This window comes from Myxocyprinus asiaticus, chromosome 30 (genome assembly GCF_019703515.2).
Source record: "Myxocyprinus asiaticus isolate MX2 ecotype Aquarium Trade chromosome 30, UBuf_Myxa_2, whole genome shotgun sequence".
Lineage (NCBI taxonomy): Eukaryota > Metazoa > Chordata > Actinopteri > Cypriniformes > Catostomidae > Myxocyprinus > Myxocyprinus asiaticus.
Window position 1 is genome coordinate 28,519,861 of NC_059373.1, and position 15,841 is coordinate 28,535,701.

General features: G+C 38.2%; 1 protein-coding gene across 4 annotated transcripts in view; it reads right to left on the bottom strand.

Moving 5' to 3' along the window:
* Nucleotides 1-3,248: 3,248 nt before the first annotated feature.
* The window catches only part of LOC127421147 (tumor protein D52-like), a 37,573-nt gene continuing 24,980 nt past the window's right edge, over nt 3,249-15,841 (bottom strand). For 2 of the 4 annotated variants that reach the window (XM_051663956.1, XM_051663954.1), the window contains exons 2-7: nt 12,592-12,716; nt 12,044-12,192; nt 11,427-11,528; nt 9,419-9,460; nt 5,619-5,667; nt 3,249-5,538 (exon numbers count right to left, since the gene is read on the bottom strand). In XM_051663956.1, the coding sequence (XP_051519916.1) occupies nt 5,416-5,538; nt 5,619-5,667; nt 9,419-9,460; nt 11,427-11,528; nt 12,044-12,192; nt 12,592-12,716 (590 nt within the window). In that variant the 3' untranslated portion in view covers nt 3,249-5,415. Of the gene's footprint in view, nt 5,539-5,618; nt 5,668-9,418; nt 9,461-11,422; nt 11,529-12,043; nt 12,193-12,591; nt 12,717-15,841 lie in introns of those variants that run through there. The other 2 variants (XM_051663955.1, XM_051663957.1) reach the window with 2 other exon arrangements.

Sequence of the window (15,841 nt, forward strand, 5' to 3'; positions counted from 1 at the left end):
ATAGCTGAAAACACGTCATGCATCACAGGGTGACCACTTTCTAATTCAATTCTTGGTCAAAGCGCAAGCGCAAGAGTTTTCCATTAGTGCTTTCAATGGTCTTCCACTCAGTCATAGAACCACAGTTACATTCGTAACCAGCGTTTTGGTGTTTGTGCTTATTTACATGACCTGCTTCCTTATTATCTGAACTAATAAAGGATGCATTAAAGATACTGTATAACGCCGGTGTGTTTCCTTTTTAGATGCTCTGACAGGCAAATTTTGCTCAAGCGGGCCATCATTTGTTTTATTTCACGTCACAACGACACTGCTACCGTATTTACTTACTGTATTTTTTATTTTTTTATAATTCCCTCATACTTTGCGATCTACATCACCTGAAGCTGTTTGGAAAGTTTGGAGTGCATCTGGACTGTGTGCTGTGTTTTCTTCCTCTCCTCAATCAAGCGTGAGCTGAAGTGCTGCTCTCCCACATCCTCATTAGCGTTTCAAATGATCTCATGTTGCATTAAAATAGATAAAACGACTATTCAACAAAGAAAATTTTTCATTCATTTCAGCCGTATTTGACAGTACTTCACTCGTCAAAGTTTAAGGAGTAGGTAGATGACATGAAGCAATGGCCCGAGGTTACATTGTTCAAGCTGTTATGACAGCACAAGTTGAGCCTGAACTCATTTTTACTCCAACTAATACTTAAAATGTTTGTTGCTCTCCATCTGGTTTGTTCGTTTTGGTAGTTTTTACATTGCTTCCTATGAAGAGCGGAACCTGAAAACAGTCCAGTGGCAATAAGAATCATCATGGCTCCGCCTAGTGGATGCTCAGAAAAACTGAGAATTTCTTTCATTTGTAATATATAAAATGGACATTATCAAAAATACATCCAAATGTATATAATATACAGTACATAAAACCAAAATATACCCAAAACGAATCAGAAACCGTATCGGAATATAATCAAATCTGTATCGCTACCCAGCCCTAACAATGTTGCAACAACAACTCCTGAAATATTCAATTTGTAAAATCCTATATGTTTCTGAATTATTGAAACTGTCTATTTGGGATATAGATGTCACCTGAAACTCGTTGATGTGTATTGGAGATGATGAGCTACTGTATATGAGCGGCCCTCTTTAAACTCCCATCCTCAGTTGCAGATGCTACATGCCAAGTCAAGTTTGAGTGCGGTACGATGAAGTTTTTGCTCGTTTGTAGGCTCACACGTCTAATCCCAGTGGGGTTTACCTCTCTTACATTATTCCATCTAGACTTTCTTCTTTGTGAGCCCATCACTGAGGAATGCAGAAAGATTTGAGGTGCAGGTTTCTGAGGTTCAAGGGTATTTCTTAATGATAGCAATTGCTGCTGAAGCCTGTTATCTGGCAACAACTGGAATCAAAGGAAACCAAATGTAGCCCCATGTTAAACATTGTCAAATATCAGCAGAAATGAGGGCCTTAGAGGATATTTATAAAGAAATAGTTCATCCAAAAATTCTCTTATAATTTACTCAACCTCATGCCATCCCAGATGTGTGACTTTCTTTCTGCTGCAAAACACAAAGATTTTTAAAAAATATTTCAGCTCTGTAGGGTCCATACAATGCAAGTGAATGATGACCAGAACTTTGAAGGTCCAAAAGGGACATAAAGGCAGCATAAAAGTAATCCATACGACTCCAGCGGTTAAATCAATGTCTTATGAAGCGATATGATAGGTGTGGGTGAGAATCAGATCAATATTTAAGTCCTTTTTTTTACTATAAATCTCCACTTTCACTTCCACATTCTTTAGTTTTTTGCCGATTTGCATTCTTCGTGTATATCATCCCCTACTGGTCGGGGCTGGTCAAAGATGGAGATATATTGTAAAAATTAAAAATAAATAAAAACAAAATAAATTTAAAAAAAAGACCACCACAATGCCACCATTCACTTGCATTGAATGGACCTACAGAGCTGAAATATTCTTCTAAAAATCTTTATTTGTGTTCAGCAGAAGAAGAAGAAAAAAAAAAAAAGGCATACACATCTGGGATGGCATGAGGGAGAATAAATGATGAGAATTTTCCATTTTGAGTGAACTATTCCTTTAAGCCTTCATGCAACTATATTTGTCATTGTGAGTGTCTAGTCTGTGTTCACTCCAAAACAAATATGCAACTGTATGCTTTGATGCACAGGTTCACACAACGACACCTAACAAATAGGCCTGTATAAATCGGTAGTCAGACATTTTATTATTGTTTGTGGATAGGGCCATAGAGAGAGAGAGATGATTTTTGTCAGATATGACATTTCATTATCTGGATTTGATCAAATATTGCAATACATTAACTGAAAGCACTTGCTACATGTCTTACAATGTTTATCTAATGGCTCCGTTTCATTTTGTTTCTTCTTTTTTGCAAAGTTTAAAAGACTTTCCTTTCCTGAGGGAGAAAACACTTGGTTACTGTTATTATCATCTCACTTTCTGGCTGTACTTGTTTTTACTCTGAGCTGTGTGTAAATAAAACCTGCCATTGTAATTGTGCAACAGTGAAAATGTTCTGGTGATTATCAGTGCCGCTGTTGTTTTCTTTTATGTAAAACACATAATGTCTAAGGTGCCTGTGTTATGAGCTCCTGTTCAATGGTTACAGAAAAATAAAAATTTTCGGCAGCTGTTTACTATACGATGCCTACTGTGTGTATTTATTAATCGAAATATAACTGGGTAATATGTGATGTTCAGAAACTGGGCTTGATTATAATGGTTTGCAGACAGAATCGTTAGACCTAATTAGCAGCCTTAGTCCATACTGTGTTTTGTAACTTCATGGAGAAAACCCCAACAAATGTGCTTGCAGACCCTACAGTGTGTTTCCTCCTTTTCAAAGACTTATTAAAATACCTCTAGGATATTAGGCCTATGTTAAGTATGAAATGTAACTATTTGTAAATACTGTATGGAAAGCTCGCAAGCAGTTTTATGAGCTAAATAGATTTCTTATCGAGAAATAAAAACTTTTTAACAGCAATTTCACTCTCCCCTTTCAGTATTTATCCAACCTAGCTATTAATATCAAGATTTAAACTGCACTATACTGTAAAGCACTTTGTTACATTAAACTGTCAGTATACTATTTCGTCCATGGTCTAAGTCAACATTAAGGCGCCATCGCGTGTACTGTAGCGGTACTGCAGCACTGTGAAACAGTGAAAAGACATTTCAAAGAATGAAGGCTGGACAAAGGCAGTGTGTAATGTGCTTTATTAGCATCGGACATACAAATTAACACATTTCTGTGCTCAAAGTAGTTCTAGTTTTTTTAGGACGACCCTAACAGCAGGATTAACCACTACAACTGATACCCAACACAAAAGCCCATACGAGACATTCAGTGTAGAGCAGCATTCATATTGTAAAGATGATGAAAAGGAAACATACACATCCTGAGCTATGAAAACAGTGAGGCAGACCTCTGAAAAGGGTTACACAAAAAAATTATTTGGTCCCCTAGATATTTTTTAACAATCCATCTATCATCGTTATCAGTTTTGTCACCATAAACACTTTTTGCTGACCATATTCAATGCCTTTGATATTAGTAGTTTTATTTTGGAAATCACAGCTAGGTAGATCTATCATGCTGAACTTACAAACTTAAAAAAAATTTGTGTATATATATATATATATATAAGTAATATTCCTCCTCTATAAGAAAATTTCTTGCAGCAGCATAGCAGCAAGCATTTGCAAAACGAACTTTGTGTCTTGCATATCAAAGCAAAATATAAAAATGTAATGAATGTAACGGGACACCACCCAAATTAATTTGTCAAGAGTACATTTAACATTTGCCCAGTCAAATAACCAAGAATGAAATATTACGAGAACAGATCTGCTTTGAATGGGACAAACAATTAGTGTGTTAAGTCCTAAATCACAGAAATGTGCACATGCAAAAAGGAGAAAGCCCTCTGCTCGCCAAAGTGTTTAGTAATCAATTTAGGATACCACAACCATAAAAACATTACTAAACAGTTTTCTGCATGTAAGAAACTTTGCCAACAATACCGAAAAATAATGTATTTTATATAAACTATGATAACACCAACTTAATTTTGCCAGATTTTTTTAAGATCTTAAAGATGGCACAACACCACATACTCTAATCAACTCAATGAAACACAAATACTGTAACTAGTGCTTAAAAATATGATAAAGTTGTGCTGAAAGGCAAGATAATAATTTCAGATTAACACTCATTTTTTGGTGTGTTAAAGACAATCTTAATCTGGACAGTTTCTAGATTATATGTCGTCAGTCCCTGTCTCAAAAAAGCAACAGCAGTACCATCAAGAACAAAAGCCTTACATAAATAAAGAGAAATGAAGTCACATGAAGCACGCTGTACCACTCACGTTTCCTCACTTTATGACACAAGCTCTCTAGCACATCTAAACCATGAACATGAATCCAAAGCACAGAAAAAGAAAGTGATGATACAATGCTTTAACAGTACTATTGTTTGATCATATTTGGTATTATGGTAATTAATGCTAACAATACACACTTGTATGCAAAACCTTTTGATTAGACTAAACTACACGCAATGAACTACACAGAACTCCAGAAGTTCTGCATTTTTGGCATTTGTTTTAAAAATATAAGACAAAAACACAACCACTTTATATACTGTACTACTATATATGTAGACAAACACAAAGCACCCCTAAATGTAACTGATTCATGCTAGTAGAATTTTGGTTTATTTTGTGGGTTGTGAGTGTCATTGTAAACAATTTAGAAAATCTAATTTGAACTTTATATAATCACTCCAGGATATATCCATCAAAAGTGTGTGTAAAAAGAGACCCCATTTGTTAAAGGATTGCCCGTGTCTGTCATGTAAGCAAAGCGAGCAGCACTGAACTAAAGTTAGGGGTTAAAGGGCAGGGGTCAGAGGTCAATGCTGCAGTGAAATGAGTGATGTACAGCTCTTATAGTGCTCGAGGAAACATACATCTTACATTCTTATGTGAGCACACACACACACACTCCAGTGTATGCCTACATCATGTCCTGTTTGGAGATGCCTCAGTCTCCAGTACACAAAAGAGGCAGCTAACAGAAAGCAAATGCTCAAATGTAATTATGGAGACATGTAGAGAATAGTAGCATAAAAAACTGGAATCTTTTCGATATGCCATATGCACATCACCTGTGCATGCTAGGTATTTCAAACACATGTTCTGAATGTATGTGACTGGGGCAGGGCACTATCTCCTTTTAAACTGTTCCACTGTCTGTCATGGCAAACAACTGTGAAGTGGCAGGAGGAGCGCAGGAGATAAAGCAAGAGGGGAGAGGAGTAGGAGAGGATGGTTTGATGGGTTTAGAAGGTTGTCAGATGGATCTTCAGTGGGGTTCTTGATCTGGTGTAACTGTTCCCTCTGGCTGTTTCACCACTGGCTCTGTGTCAGGTGTGGAGTTTGAATCTGCTTCATTATCTTCCGTCGATGGTGTTGGGCTCATTTTGGTCTGCAAGGGCAGAAAGGAGGCCAGCTGTTGAACTTTAAGTCATGCACACACGGTTTATATTATCATCATTATTCCTATACCTTTAAAGTTTCCACTTTTTCCTCAAATGATTTGAAGGTGGGCTTGTTCCTGCAAGAGATGTGATGAGAAACGGATCATTTTCACACCTGACAATTAATACAGTGCAAAACTGTGCAAAGTATAACAACTGTTACGCTGTTATTTTATTTACTAGGGATTTGCTCCAAATCCTCACAAGCTTCTGATCTAGGCAATATTTTTAGGAATCATAGGCATTCTAAAGACATAATGACTGTTCCAAACACTAGGAAGCAAAATTATGCTGCCTTATAAGATAACTTGTTTTGGCAAAAACCTTGGGCAGCATCACAAGCTCGTGCATCATTCCAGAATACATTGTAGCAAGTTCACTGAAAATTTTAGCCTGATCTCATTAAAATTATGTGGCTTTGCCGTCATTTTTGCTAAATGAAAGTGGCACTTAAAGTGAGTTAAATGTTCTCCTAAACAGATGCAGTTTTTAAGGTTAATGCATTATTGAGATTAAAAATCAACAAAACCAACCTTCCTAGCCTAAACCTAAACTTGTGAGATGAAAAACAGATGAGATTTTGAAGGTTAATGCTTTATCGAGTTTTAGGGCGTTTTCAGACCTGTAGCTCATTTGATTGGTTCTGAAACAGGGGATAAATCTGTAACAATGTTGCATTTTCTCCTCTCTTTCACAAGGCAGTATTTCAAAATGGACCAAAACTGTTTTTATATAAGTCACATGTAAGCAAACTGTCCCCTCATTGGCCAGAATGTTTATGCACTGTTCTGGGATGTAGCTCATCCATTGATATACCACTTAAAATTATATATTTATATACATTTGTCAGCTGTTACAAATTTTTAAGAGCATTCTTTATGTCAAGGTCATGCAAAACGTCACCGCACGGTACAGAATGTCTATTCCAGTGAGAGGTTGCGCTGCAAATAAACATTATCCGTCACTCGGATTGAAAAATTGAGTTGTAAAATTTAAGGCATGGTTATTTTTATATGTCATTATTTGGTTTTGCATTATTTGCACTAAAATGGCCTTTTCTCGTGGTCATAGAGCTCTCCCTGTCTCACATGCACGCACGCACACTAGGGCTGTCAAATTCAAATTTTAATATTCGTTGAAATTTTTAATTTATTTTATTTTTATTTTATCCCCTTTTTCTAACCCAATTTGGCTTGCCCAATTCCCAGTGCTTACTAGGTCCTCGTGGTGGCGTGGTTACTCACCTCAATCCGGGTGGCGGAGGACAAGTCTCAGTTGCCTCCGCTTCTGAGACCGTCAATCCACGCATATTATCACGTGGCTCGTGTGCATGACACTGCGGAGACTCATCGCATGTGGAGGCTCATGCTTTTCTCCGCAATCCACACACAACTTACCACGTGCCTCATTGAGAGCAAGAACCACTACTCATGACCACGAGGAGGTTACCCCATGTGACTCTACCCTCCCTAGCAACCGGGCCAATTTGGTTGCTTAGGAGACCTGGCTGGAGTCACTCAGCACACCCTGGATTTGAACTCACGACTCCAGCGGTGGTAGTCAGCATCAATACTCGCTGAGCTACCCAGGCCCCCAGTATTCGTTGAATTTAAGAAAAATATGCACATTTGAATGCTAAAACTGTGCATTTGAATTTTGGATGTGTGCCAAGAACTGGCGATGACTTCAGACCGATCGTATTCTTGTGCTAAAAAAAAGTTATATGAAGCTCAACAAAATACACTTTAACAGAAACCAGGTGTCTCGAGACAAGTTCTTTTTTAACTTGCTTTTTAGACGCTGAATAAACAAAACAAAATTAAACAAATACGTTCGTCTAATGCACTTACATAGAAAAACAAATGTTAAACTGGATGGTTGCAAAAGCATTCAGTGTGAACAGCCCCTTACAGTAAGTGGAGGTCTTTGGCTGTTGCGTCTTGCTCTCTTATCAGCATTTCTCAGATTAAGCAATGGGTTTGTCTGTAAAGGAGTTCAAGTTGGAAATGTGTGTCTCGAGATCCTTGCGTTCGGTTCCTTTCTGTTGTATTCCATCTGTTTGAACAGCCCCTGACCAGGGATCATGAGCCGCTTTACCACCGAGATCAGCCAAATACCACTGCTTTCTGGGAATAATTCTACCCTATATACAGCTGTAATTAATGAAAAACACTGTGGTATATCGCTGTTATTATGAAGTTTGAGTCTTTGGTAGTATATACTGTGGCAGCAGTGCAAGTATAACACCATGTTAACACAGAACTGCCTATTGAAGCGTTTCCCCCCTCGTTTTACTTAAAATTTGAGAATATGAACCGACTTAAACTTTTTTATTTAATTTTTGTATGCACTTTCGTTTAAAATGGAATGCTTGTTTTAACAGCCAGGAATGTTCTTTGCTATAATATAACACAGTGCTGTGGTTATATGTATTCAATGCGTCCTCTTGTGGACTAAGGAAATAATGTCAATTAAAAAAAATAAAAAATCAGCTGACTTTAAAATTCTAATTTAATTCTAATTTAGAAAATTTATAAGGTAAAAATTCAAATTTAGTTTCTCTGCCCAATTGACAGCACACCGTACCCCAGAAGGTGGTTTGAGTATGGTTTGTTTGTGGGACCTTTTAGGGGGGGCTCCGAGATCATTTGGATTGTTCTAATCTATTCACGTTAAATCGCTCTGGGACAGTTTGGAGTGCTCAAACGAACTGATGTGAAAACGCCCAAAACCAACCTTTCTAACCTAAAACTTAAACCACTTTGTTGTTTTAAACGTTATTAAAATGTATTGGCTTAAAAGTCAAGCATTGTAAAGTTTTTAGATGTCATAAGATACCACTGTGTAAGGAACAAGGCAAAAAAGTTAGTGCTGTTAGTAATCGGTAAAACTTAATCTGCTGTTTTACTCGTCATTTGAGTGAAAGAGAATAATAAGCATTGTTGTAGCACCTCTGGTGTATATTTCACCAGAAAACTGCTGGGGTACAACAAGCCACGTAAAAATAATTTTGCAGAAATGTAGGCATATAACTTGAATCCATGAGATAAGGTTGGAAAATGTTCATCATGTAAAATGTAGATTACAAATATACTTTCCAGTACTGAATAAAGTATTCATAGAAAATAGTTCAAATTAATAATGCTGCATTTCACCAAATATGTGTGCTACCGTATGTATTTGTGCCTATTCGAGAGACAAGTTCTTACCTTAGCAACATGCTAATGTCAGACTCAACTGGAAACAACTGTTAGCATTATACGTGGCTTTTGTGCACGGCACGTTTTGTGTTGCTTGCGTGAGAGACCGTTAACAGTTGCTGAAGTGTTTCAAATCAGTCATTTATGAAGTCCCATTTCAGTTACGATGCTGCCTAAGAAAGTAGCTGCCAATGAAGACAGCAATGCAGCTCACTAGGTTTTGGAACAGAGCTTATATGATCTCCAAGAAACATAAGCAAGGGAAAATGTACAGCCAACTGGTCATTAGTGCAAAAACCTTGACAGGGTTTTCAGGTGTCAGTATGATCTTGTATCACCTTGAATGTGTTTGTTTTGTGATAATGACCAGCTGATTGTACTTTATCCAGCATAAATGGACAAAAACATAAATGGACATAGGAAATTGGTTTAAGTTTAAATTATTTTAATATGTGAGAAGAGACCACAGAGTGCTATGAGAGACATGAAACTAGCACAGCTATGTAGGAAATCGGTTGCAAGGGACGATTATACAGTTTAGTGGTCATTATACAAAAACATTTGACGACAGAATGCTGCGACTGAACAATCAGAATCAAGATATTCCATTTTGTGAGCTGTTCCTTACCTCATCACGGGCATGCTAGCAGAATGCTGTATGGAACGTATACTATCCGTCAGCAGTAAAGAAGAGCAGACAGGAGTTAGGCAAAGATGTGAGTGTCAAACGCATTACAAGAGGAGAATAAAGCCATGCTAAGACACGCGTCTGATTTTACAATTTGTGAAGAAACAAACACCTCAGCCCTTCATGCTCTGTGAAACTGACAGAGTGTAAGGCTTTAATCCATCAGGGCTTTAAGACTTTATTACCGGTAACACTGACATGGATTCACACCACAGCTGGGATGGCCAGTTTGGATAAAGAGTGTGTGAGAGAATAATTTATGCACATTATTACACACTACATAGAGTACAGAGAAACAATGAAAGAAGATTTAGGGCCCTATTTTAAGAGTGCTTTGCCTTAAGTGCAGCACTATGTGATACATCATATGCACAAAGTCAGTGGGCGTGGCCATGAAGTTTTGATATTTTCGTGCAAGCATGTGCCAAGCAGGTGGGTTGGCAGAACCTCGCACGTAAATCGCTAATGGGATGGGTGGGGGATCAAAGGGCAGATCTTTGCTCTTAAAGACCCTATGAAAATCGCTTAACGAGCACAGTTTTCTGCACTGACACATTTCCTATTGAAATGGGAAGTTGGGGCAGGACATTTAAAAAATAATAAAAAAAAGCCAATAGACTTTGCTACTTGCTATTGCATATCAGAAGTAAGAAATATAAGGGGGAGGGGACATTCTCATTCTAGAGAGCATTTTACTGGATAAAAAGTTTGTGAATGCAAGATACGCAGTCAGTATTTTTGTCCTGTGTTCCCCAAAGAGGAAGACTGTTCATTTAAAATGTGAATATGGAGTAAAATTTGCATACACAAAAAAAAAAAAAAAAGATAATATTTTAAACTTTAGCTTTATTATGAACTCAAAGCTAACAAACATGGACGTATATCCACAAAACTCCAAATTTGTTTTAATGGAACTGATGGGAAATTATTTTATTGACTGCCAATCAGTCGTTGATGATAGTATCGATCACATAATGAAAAGTGTATAAGTTTTAGTTTTTAGTAAAAATGAACAAAAATATTCAAGTAAAATGGTCAACAACTGAAGTCTGAATAATACACATATCCATTCAACATGCACATTAAGACATCAGAGCAAAATGGGAAAACAAACAAAGCATGCATGCATGGAGACGCACAGCGCAAGAGAGATAAATGGGAGACTAGCAAAGATCTGAGCACATGCTATACTACCTATTCACACTACTGAGTGATATAGCATCCAAAATAAGTGGCTTTTGTTTGAAGCCATTGCAGACAGTCTTACCCAAAAGAATTAGACAATGACTGTAATCTGTAAATGGCAGAGGTTTCATTAGCAAAAACAGTAAATGATTTTGCCAGCATTGCAGCAGTGTGTCGTAAGATGCTGAAATCAAGCACATGTCAGTTTCCTTTGACTTCAGTGCAAGATGTGGGTGTCTATGCTTAATGGTTTCATTGTGGCTCAATTTATCATTTTCTATCATTCCCCTTGTGTGTTTTTTTTTTTGGGGGTGGGGGGGGGGGGGGTGAGACCCAGCCCTTCATTATGCTGTCCAGAAATGTTATGTTAAAAAGCACACATACTGAACAGTGGGATCCAATATTCTTACAAACACTGGTCAAAAATGGTTCTATTTTGAATTTGTTTTAATTAAATAAAAAACGTATTTAAATTTGAGTGGAAAGTAAAACTGAGCAATGTATTATTTTTTTTCTTTATTTTTGTCATTTGCTGTCTAACATTTTTAAAAATACTTCAAACTAATACATTTCCCAAAAATCCCAGATTGTTGTGGTCTCAGACTTTTGGACACCACTGTTTATAAATGTATAAGATTAAGTCATTTGAAATAGGCATTATTAGTAAGTGTTAAGTTTTCATCCATGTGATACTGGTGTTAACTGAAGTGGATGAAAGGGGTAGTTCAAACAAAAAATGTAAAGTTTGGATAAGTAATCTCACCTAACGTCCTCCAATTTTCTACTAATAGCTGAGCCCACACTGGAGAACGCCGTTGTCGCTTTCTGACCCACTTGGGACAGGGTCTCCGAGGTCTTTTTATACCTGTCCAGCAAAAACAAGATGAAGATTTGTAGAACACACACTCCAGCATCACACCTTAAAAGAATGTCTTAACCAGATGTGATGCAATAAAGCTATTTGTGACAGGACATTTTGTCAATCGCTTGGTTTGTGTTCCTGTGGTGTTGTGCTAGCTCCAACCTCACTGGTCCCAAATATAAATCCACATGTACTGTATATTAAACATTATTCTGATTAGTGATGACTGTGTCGACAACTTACTTGTCACTGGAATCTTATCGCACCATGTCTGGTTTGGATATGTTTTAACATAAAACACAAGATCATTTCATTCTTTCAGCTGGAAAGAATAGAGTGAGCAAGTAAAAGCAAGAATATTCACAACCGTGTATCTTTCATGTGATTCAGCCAAACACCAGGTATTTAAACTTGTGTAAATACACAGCAGAAACAGTGACAGAAGGAGTCACTCCTCTGCAGCAGTACGACAGGCAGCGGGTGGCACACAGATGCCTGAAGCAGGTGAGGGTACATACGCAGTGGAGGTGGTGACTTCTTGCCAGCTCTTGCTCAGGTTCTGTTTGAGCTCGTTCAGTGGAGTGATGCCCAGCTTCCGCTTGATCTCCGCCATCTGCCTCTCCTTGGCCACCAGCACCTGAGAAAGAGTCTGGATCTCATCTTCAACCTGTAGGGAAACAGGATACAAGAAGTTACCTGACATATACTGAATTTTATATGGAAAATATGTTATATCTTCGAAATTAGGCTAACTTTTACTGGTAGTTTATGTTATTATAATGGCATTCAGATTTTCACGTAGCAAAATAGAGCAGAAAGTAGGCATTGCAAAATTAGTTTTGCCTTTAGAAATAACCACACTTCCCCAAGAGAAAATTGAGCATTCAATCGCATTATGGTATGCCATAATTTCCTTTCAACTGGGGTCTTGCAGAGACTGTGGTTGAGTCAAGCTGCCATTCTCATAATGTTCAATAAGTTGACCAGATGCTTTTGTACATGGCTTTTTTCTGTGTGCACAATGAGCAGTGGAATCTATGAAATATCAGGACTGGAGGATGTTCACCTTTGCTAGTTCACTGCGGAGTTCTGCTTGCTCTTCCTCAGTAAGGGCCGTGGTGGATGCAGAGGGTCCTACTGTATTCACTGCATCCTCACCCACCTCTGGGATGGAGTCTGGCCTCTGGGTCCCTACAGAGACAAATAGAACATACATACTGTTATGAAACAAATGGAAGTTATATAGCCTATTAGGCTATTAAACGAACGTTTGAAAGTTCAAGCCTGCGAGGGGCGATCCTTAAGCTTTCACTATTCAGGTATGGTCCCCATAACTTAACGTGGTGCCATTTAATAGTAACATCAGAAGTTGTGCAAACAAATATCACAGTACAGAATAATGATTATCCTCAATCTGGAAGAGTACTAACTTTATTATAAAGACAACATGATATGGTTTTCGCATTTGCAAACCATTTTACTTCCATAATCTGACATATTTCCTAGTGAAATGGGATAAAATAAAAGGAGGCAGGAATTTATTTTATCCATCGGGAACTGATTAAATCATGGAAAGTGGGTGTTCTGTTCTACAATTAAATTCATGACATAAGTCGAAATGGAAAGTTTCAGAGATGGATCAAGTTATTACACTCTAATAAAAGGTTAAGACGATTAGAATATTGCCAGTATACACTGATGAGCCAAAACAGTAAGATCACCGCCTAATATGCTGTTGGTCCTCTGTGTGTCGCCAACACAGTGCCGACCTGCCGAGGCATGGACTCTACAGGACCCCCGAAGGTGTCCTGTGGTATCTGGCACCAAAACAATAGCAGCAGACCCTTCAAGTCCTGTAAGTTGCGAGGTGGAGCCGGCGTGGATCGGACTTGTTGGTCCAGCACATCCCACAGATGCTCAATCGGATTGAGATCTGGGGAATATGGAGGCCAGGGCAACACCTTGAACTCTTCAGGCGACCTTCTTCCACTGCTCCAAGGTCCAGTTCTGATGCTCGCATACCCATTGTAGGTGCTTTCGATGGTGGACGGGGTCATCATGGGCACTCTGACCGGTCTGGGCTACGCAGCCCCAAAAGCAGCAGGGTGCGATGCACTGTGTGTTCTGACACATTCCTCCCATAACCATCATTAACATTTTCTGTGAATTGTGCCACAGTAGACCTTCTATCGATTCGGACCAGATGGGACAGCCTTCGCTGCCCTAGGGAATCGATAAGCCTTGGGTGCCCAACACCCTGTCACCGGTTTGTGGTTTGTCCCTCCTCGGACCACTGTCGGTAGGTACTGACTGGGAGCACCCCACAAGCCTTGCCGTTTCAGAGATACTCTGACCCAGTCGTCTGGCCATAATGATTTGGCCCTTGTCGCTCAGGTCTTTTCTCCTGCCCATTTCTCCTGCATTCAACACGTTGACTAGAACTGATTGTTCGCTTACAATCTAATCTACCCAGACCTTGATATTTGGCCTTGTTAGGAGATGATCAACATTATTCGCTTCACCTGTGAGTGGTCATAATTTTTGGCTCATCAGTGTACAAATTTGGAATAATATGCACAGATGAATTGTGCACAATAATAACATTAATTTAGTGCCAATTTTGAAAATAGTAAATTGTATAAATAAAATAAAAATAGTCCTAATTTTTATTTCATATAGACTTTAAGAATATATAAAAGAAAAAATGCAATGATCAAAATTGTTTAATCCCAAAACGGATTTAAGTGCAGCATTTTTGTTTATGACAGCAAAATATTTAATCACTATATTAATTCACCTCTATATGTTTGTGCAAAATGTTTAAGAACAAAGATAGTGCTCCAGGTAAAACTGGTTTTAAAATAAAATGGCATTTGAAACAGAAATATATGTAAGTTGAGCACGCTACCATTTCGGTTCTTCTAAAGGCTAATTTATACTTACTGGGCAAACAGGCTTCTAGTATATGCGTGTCTGATCATTAATTTTTTTCTCCCACCCCTATAGGTTACTATTATTAAAAATGTATAACTTTGAAGAATGTCTCTCAGAGATTTTGCAGAAGTATACTTTTTTATATGATTCACTACACAACCTCCACAAAGACAGCATGGCCACGACAAATGCGTTGAGAGAGACGGCATTTTTTATGAAATCAAATCAGATAACTTGTCGGCAAAAGTGGAAGGGGCTCCCTGACATGTTTATGAAGACAAAGAAGCGATACAATGTTAAAAGCTGCTATCAACAGAGACAAAGGGCTGCATTATTGGCATTACTTCCATGGTTGGAACCTTAAGTTAAACACTGTGATATGACCCTCTACGAACTAATTTTAAAACTAAGTTGCGTGTAGTATAAGTGCCGGCTTTGTTCACCTAGGGTGCTTTAGTTCATCAAGGAGAATAAAACGTTTTACAGGACGTTAGGACAGTGAAGCCATAGCTTTCATAAATACAGAGTTTAAAACTTATTGCGAGATCTATGAAGACATGAACGGTTTTCATGAAGTCCGAATCTCGTAATTACGGTAACTCCTACATGACGTGAATGGACCATAAATTACTTCTGAGAATAAACCCTGTTAGCCCCAGTGGTGAGTGGTAAGAAAGACTTTGTGAAAGTTGGGATTGAGAGATTGTGGAGTGTCAGACTTCATTCCAGGAGGCAAATGGAAAGTCATGCGTCACAGAGCTTCAAGAACTTCATAAGTTGGTTGACACCCACCCAAGGGTTCATACATGATAGAAAATATACTTTGATGTGTCCACTGTCATGTCATGCAATGGAAATACAATATAAATAATACAATTCCTGGATGGCATCACTTAGCAGGCTGATAACTGACAGGAAAGGCCAAAAATGCAGCACTGTCAATCAAACTGACAGAAGATTAAGGATGCCAGCAGCTAAACAGCCCTGCACTGTACTGAACATACCCCATGTTATCCCTGTATCAGCTAAAGTCCATTTCCTAATTAGACAAGTCTGTGTTTTTGTGCATAACATGATTAAGCCTTACTAGATTTACAGGAATAACCTGATAAGATCGTTGTAAGCTCTTAAATCTGTATTTCAGTAGCTCCAGCTTTTTCCATGTTTATTTGCAAAAATCCGAGGCTCGTGTTCATTTGATGGATTTAATTTTGCATCTACCTTTAATAGAGGTTTAGTAAACCTTAAGCTGAATTACCAATTATAAAATATCCATTGCAGCTGTGACCCTTAGGATGAGGGAGGGCCATGTTTTGAGGAAGAAACATGTTGCGTCTAATGTTGCATCACATGTTAAGGAGGGCGTGCAGCTTATTTGTAAG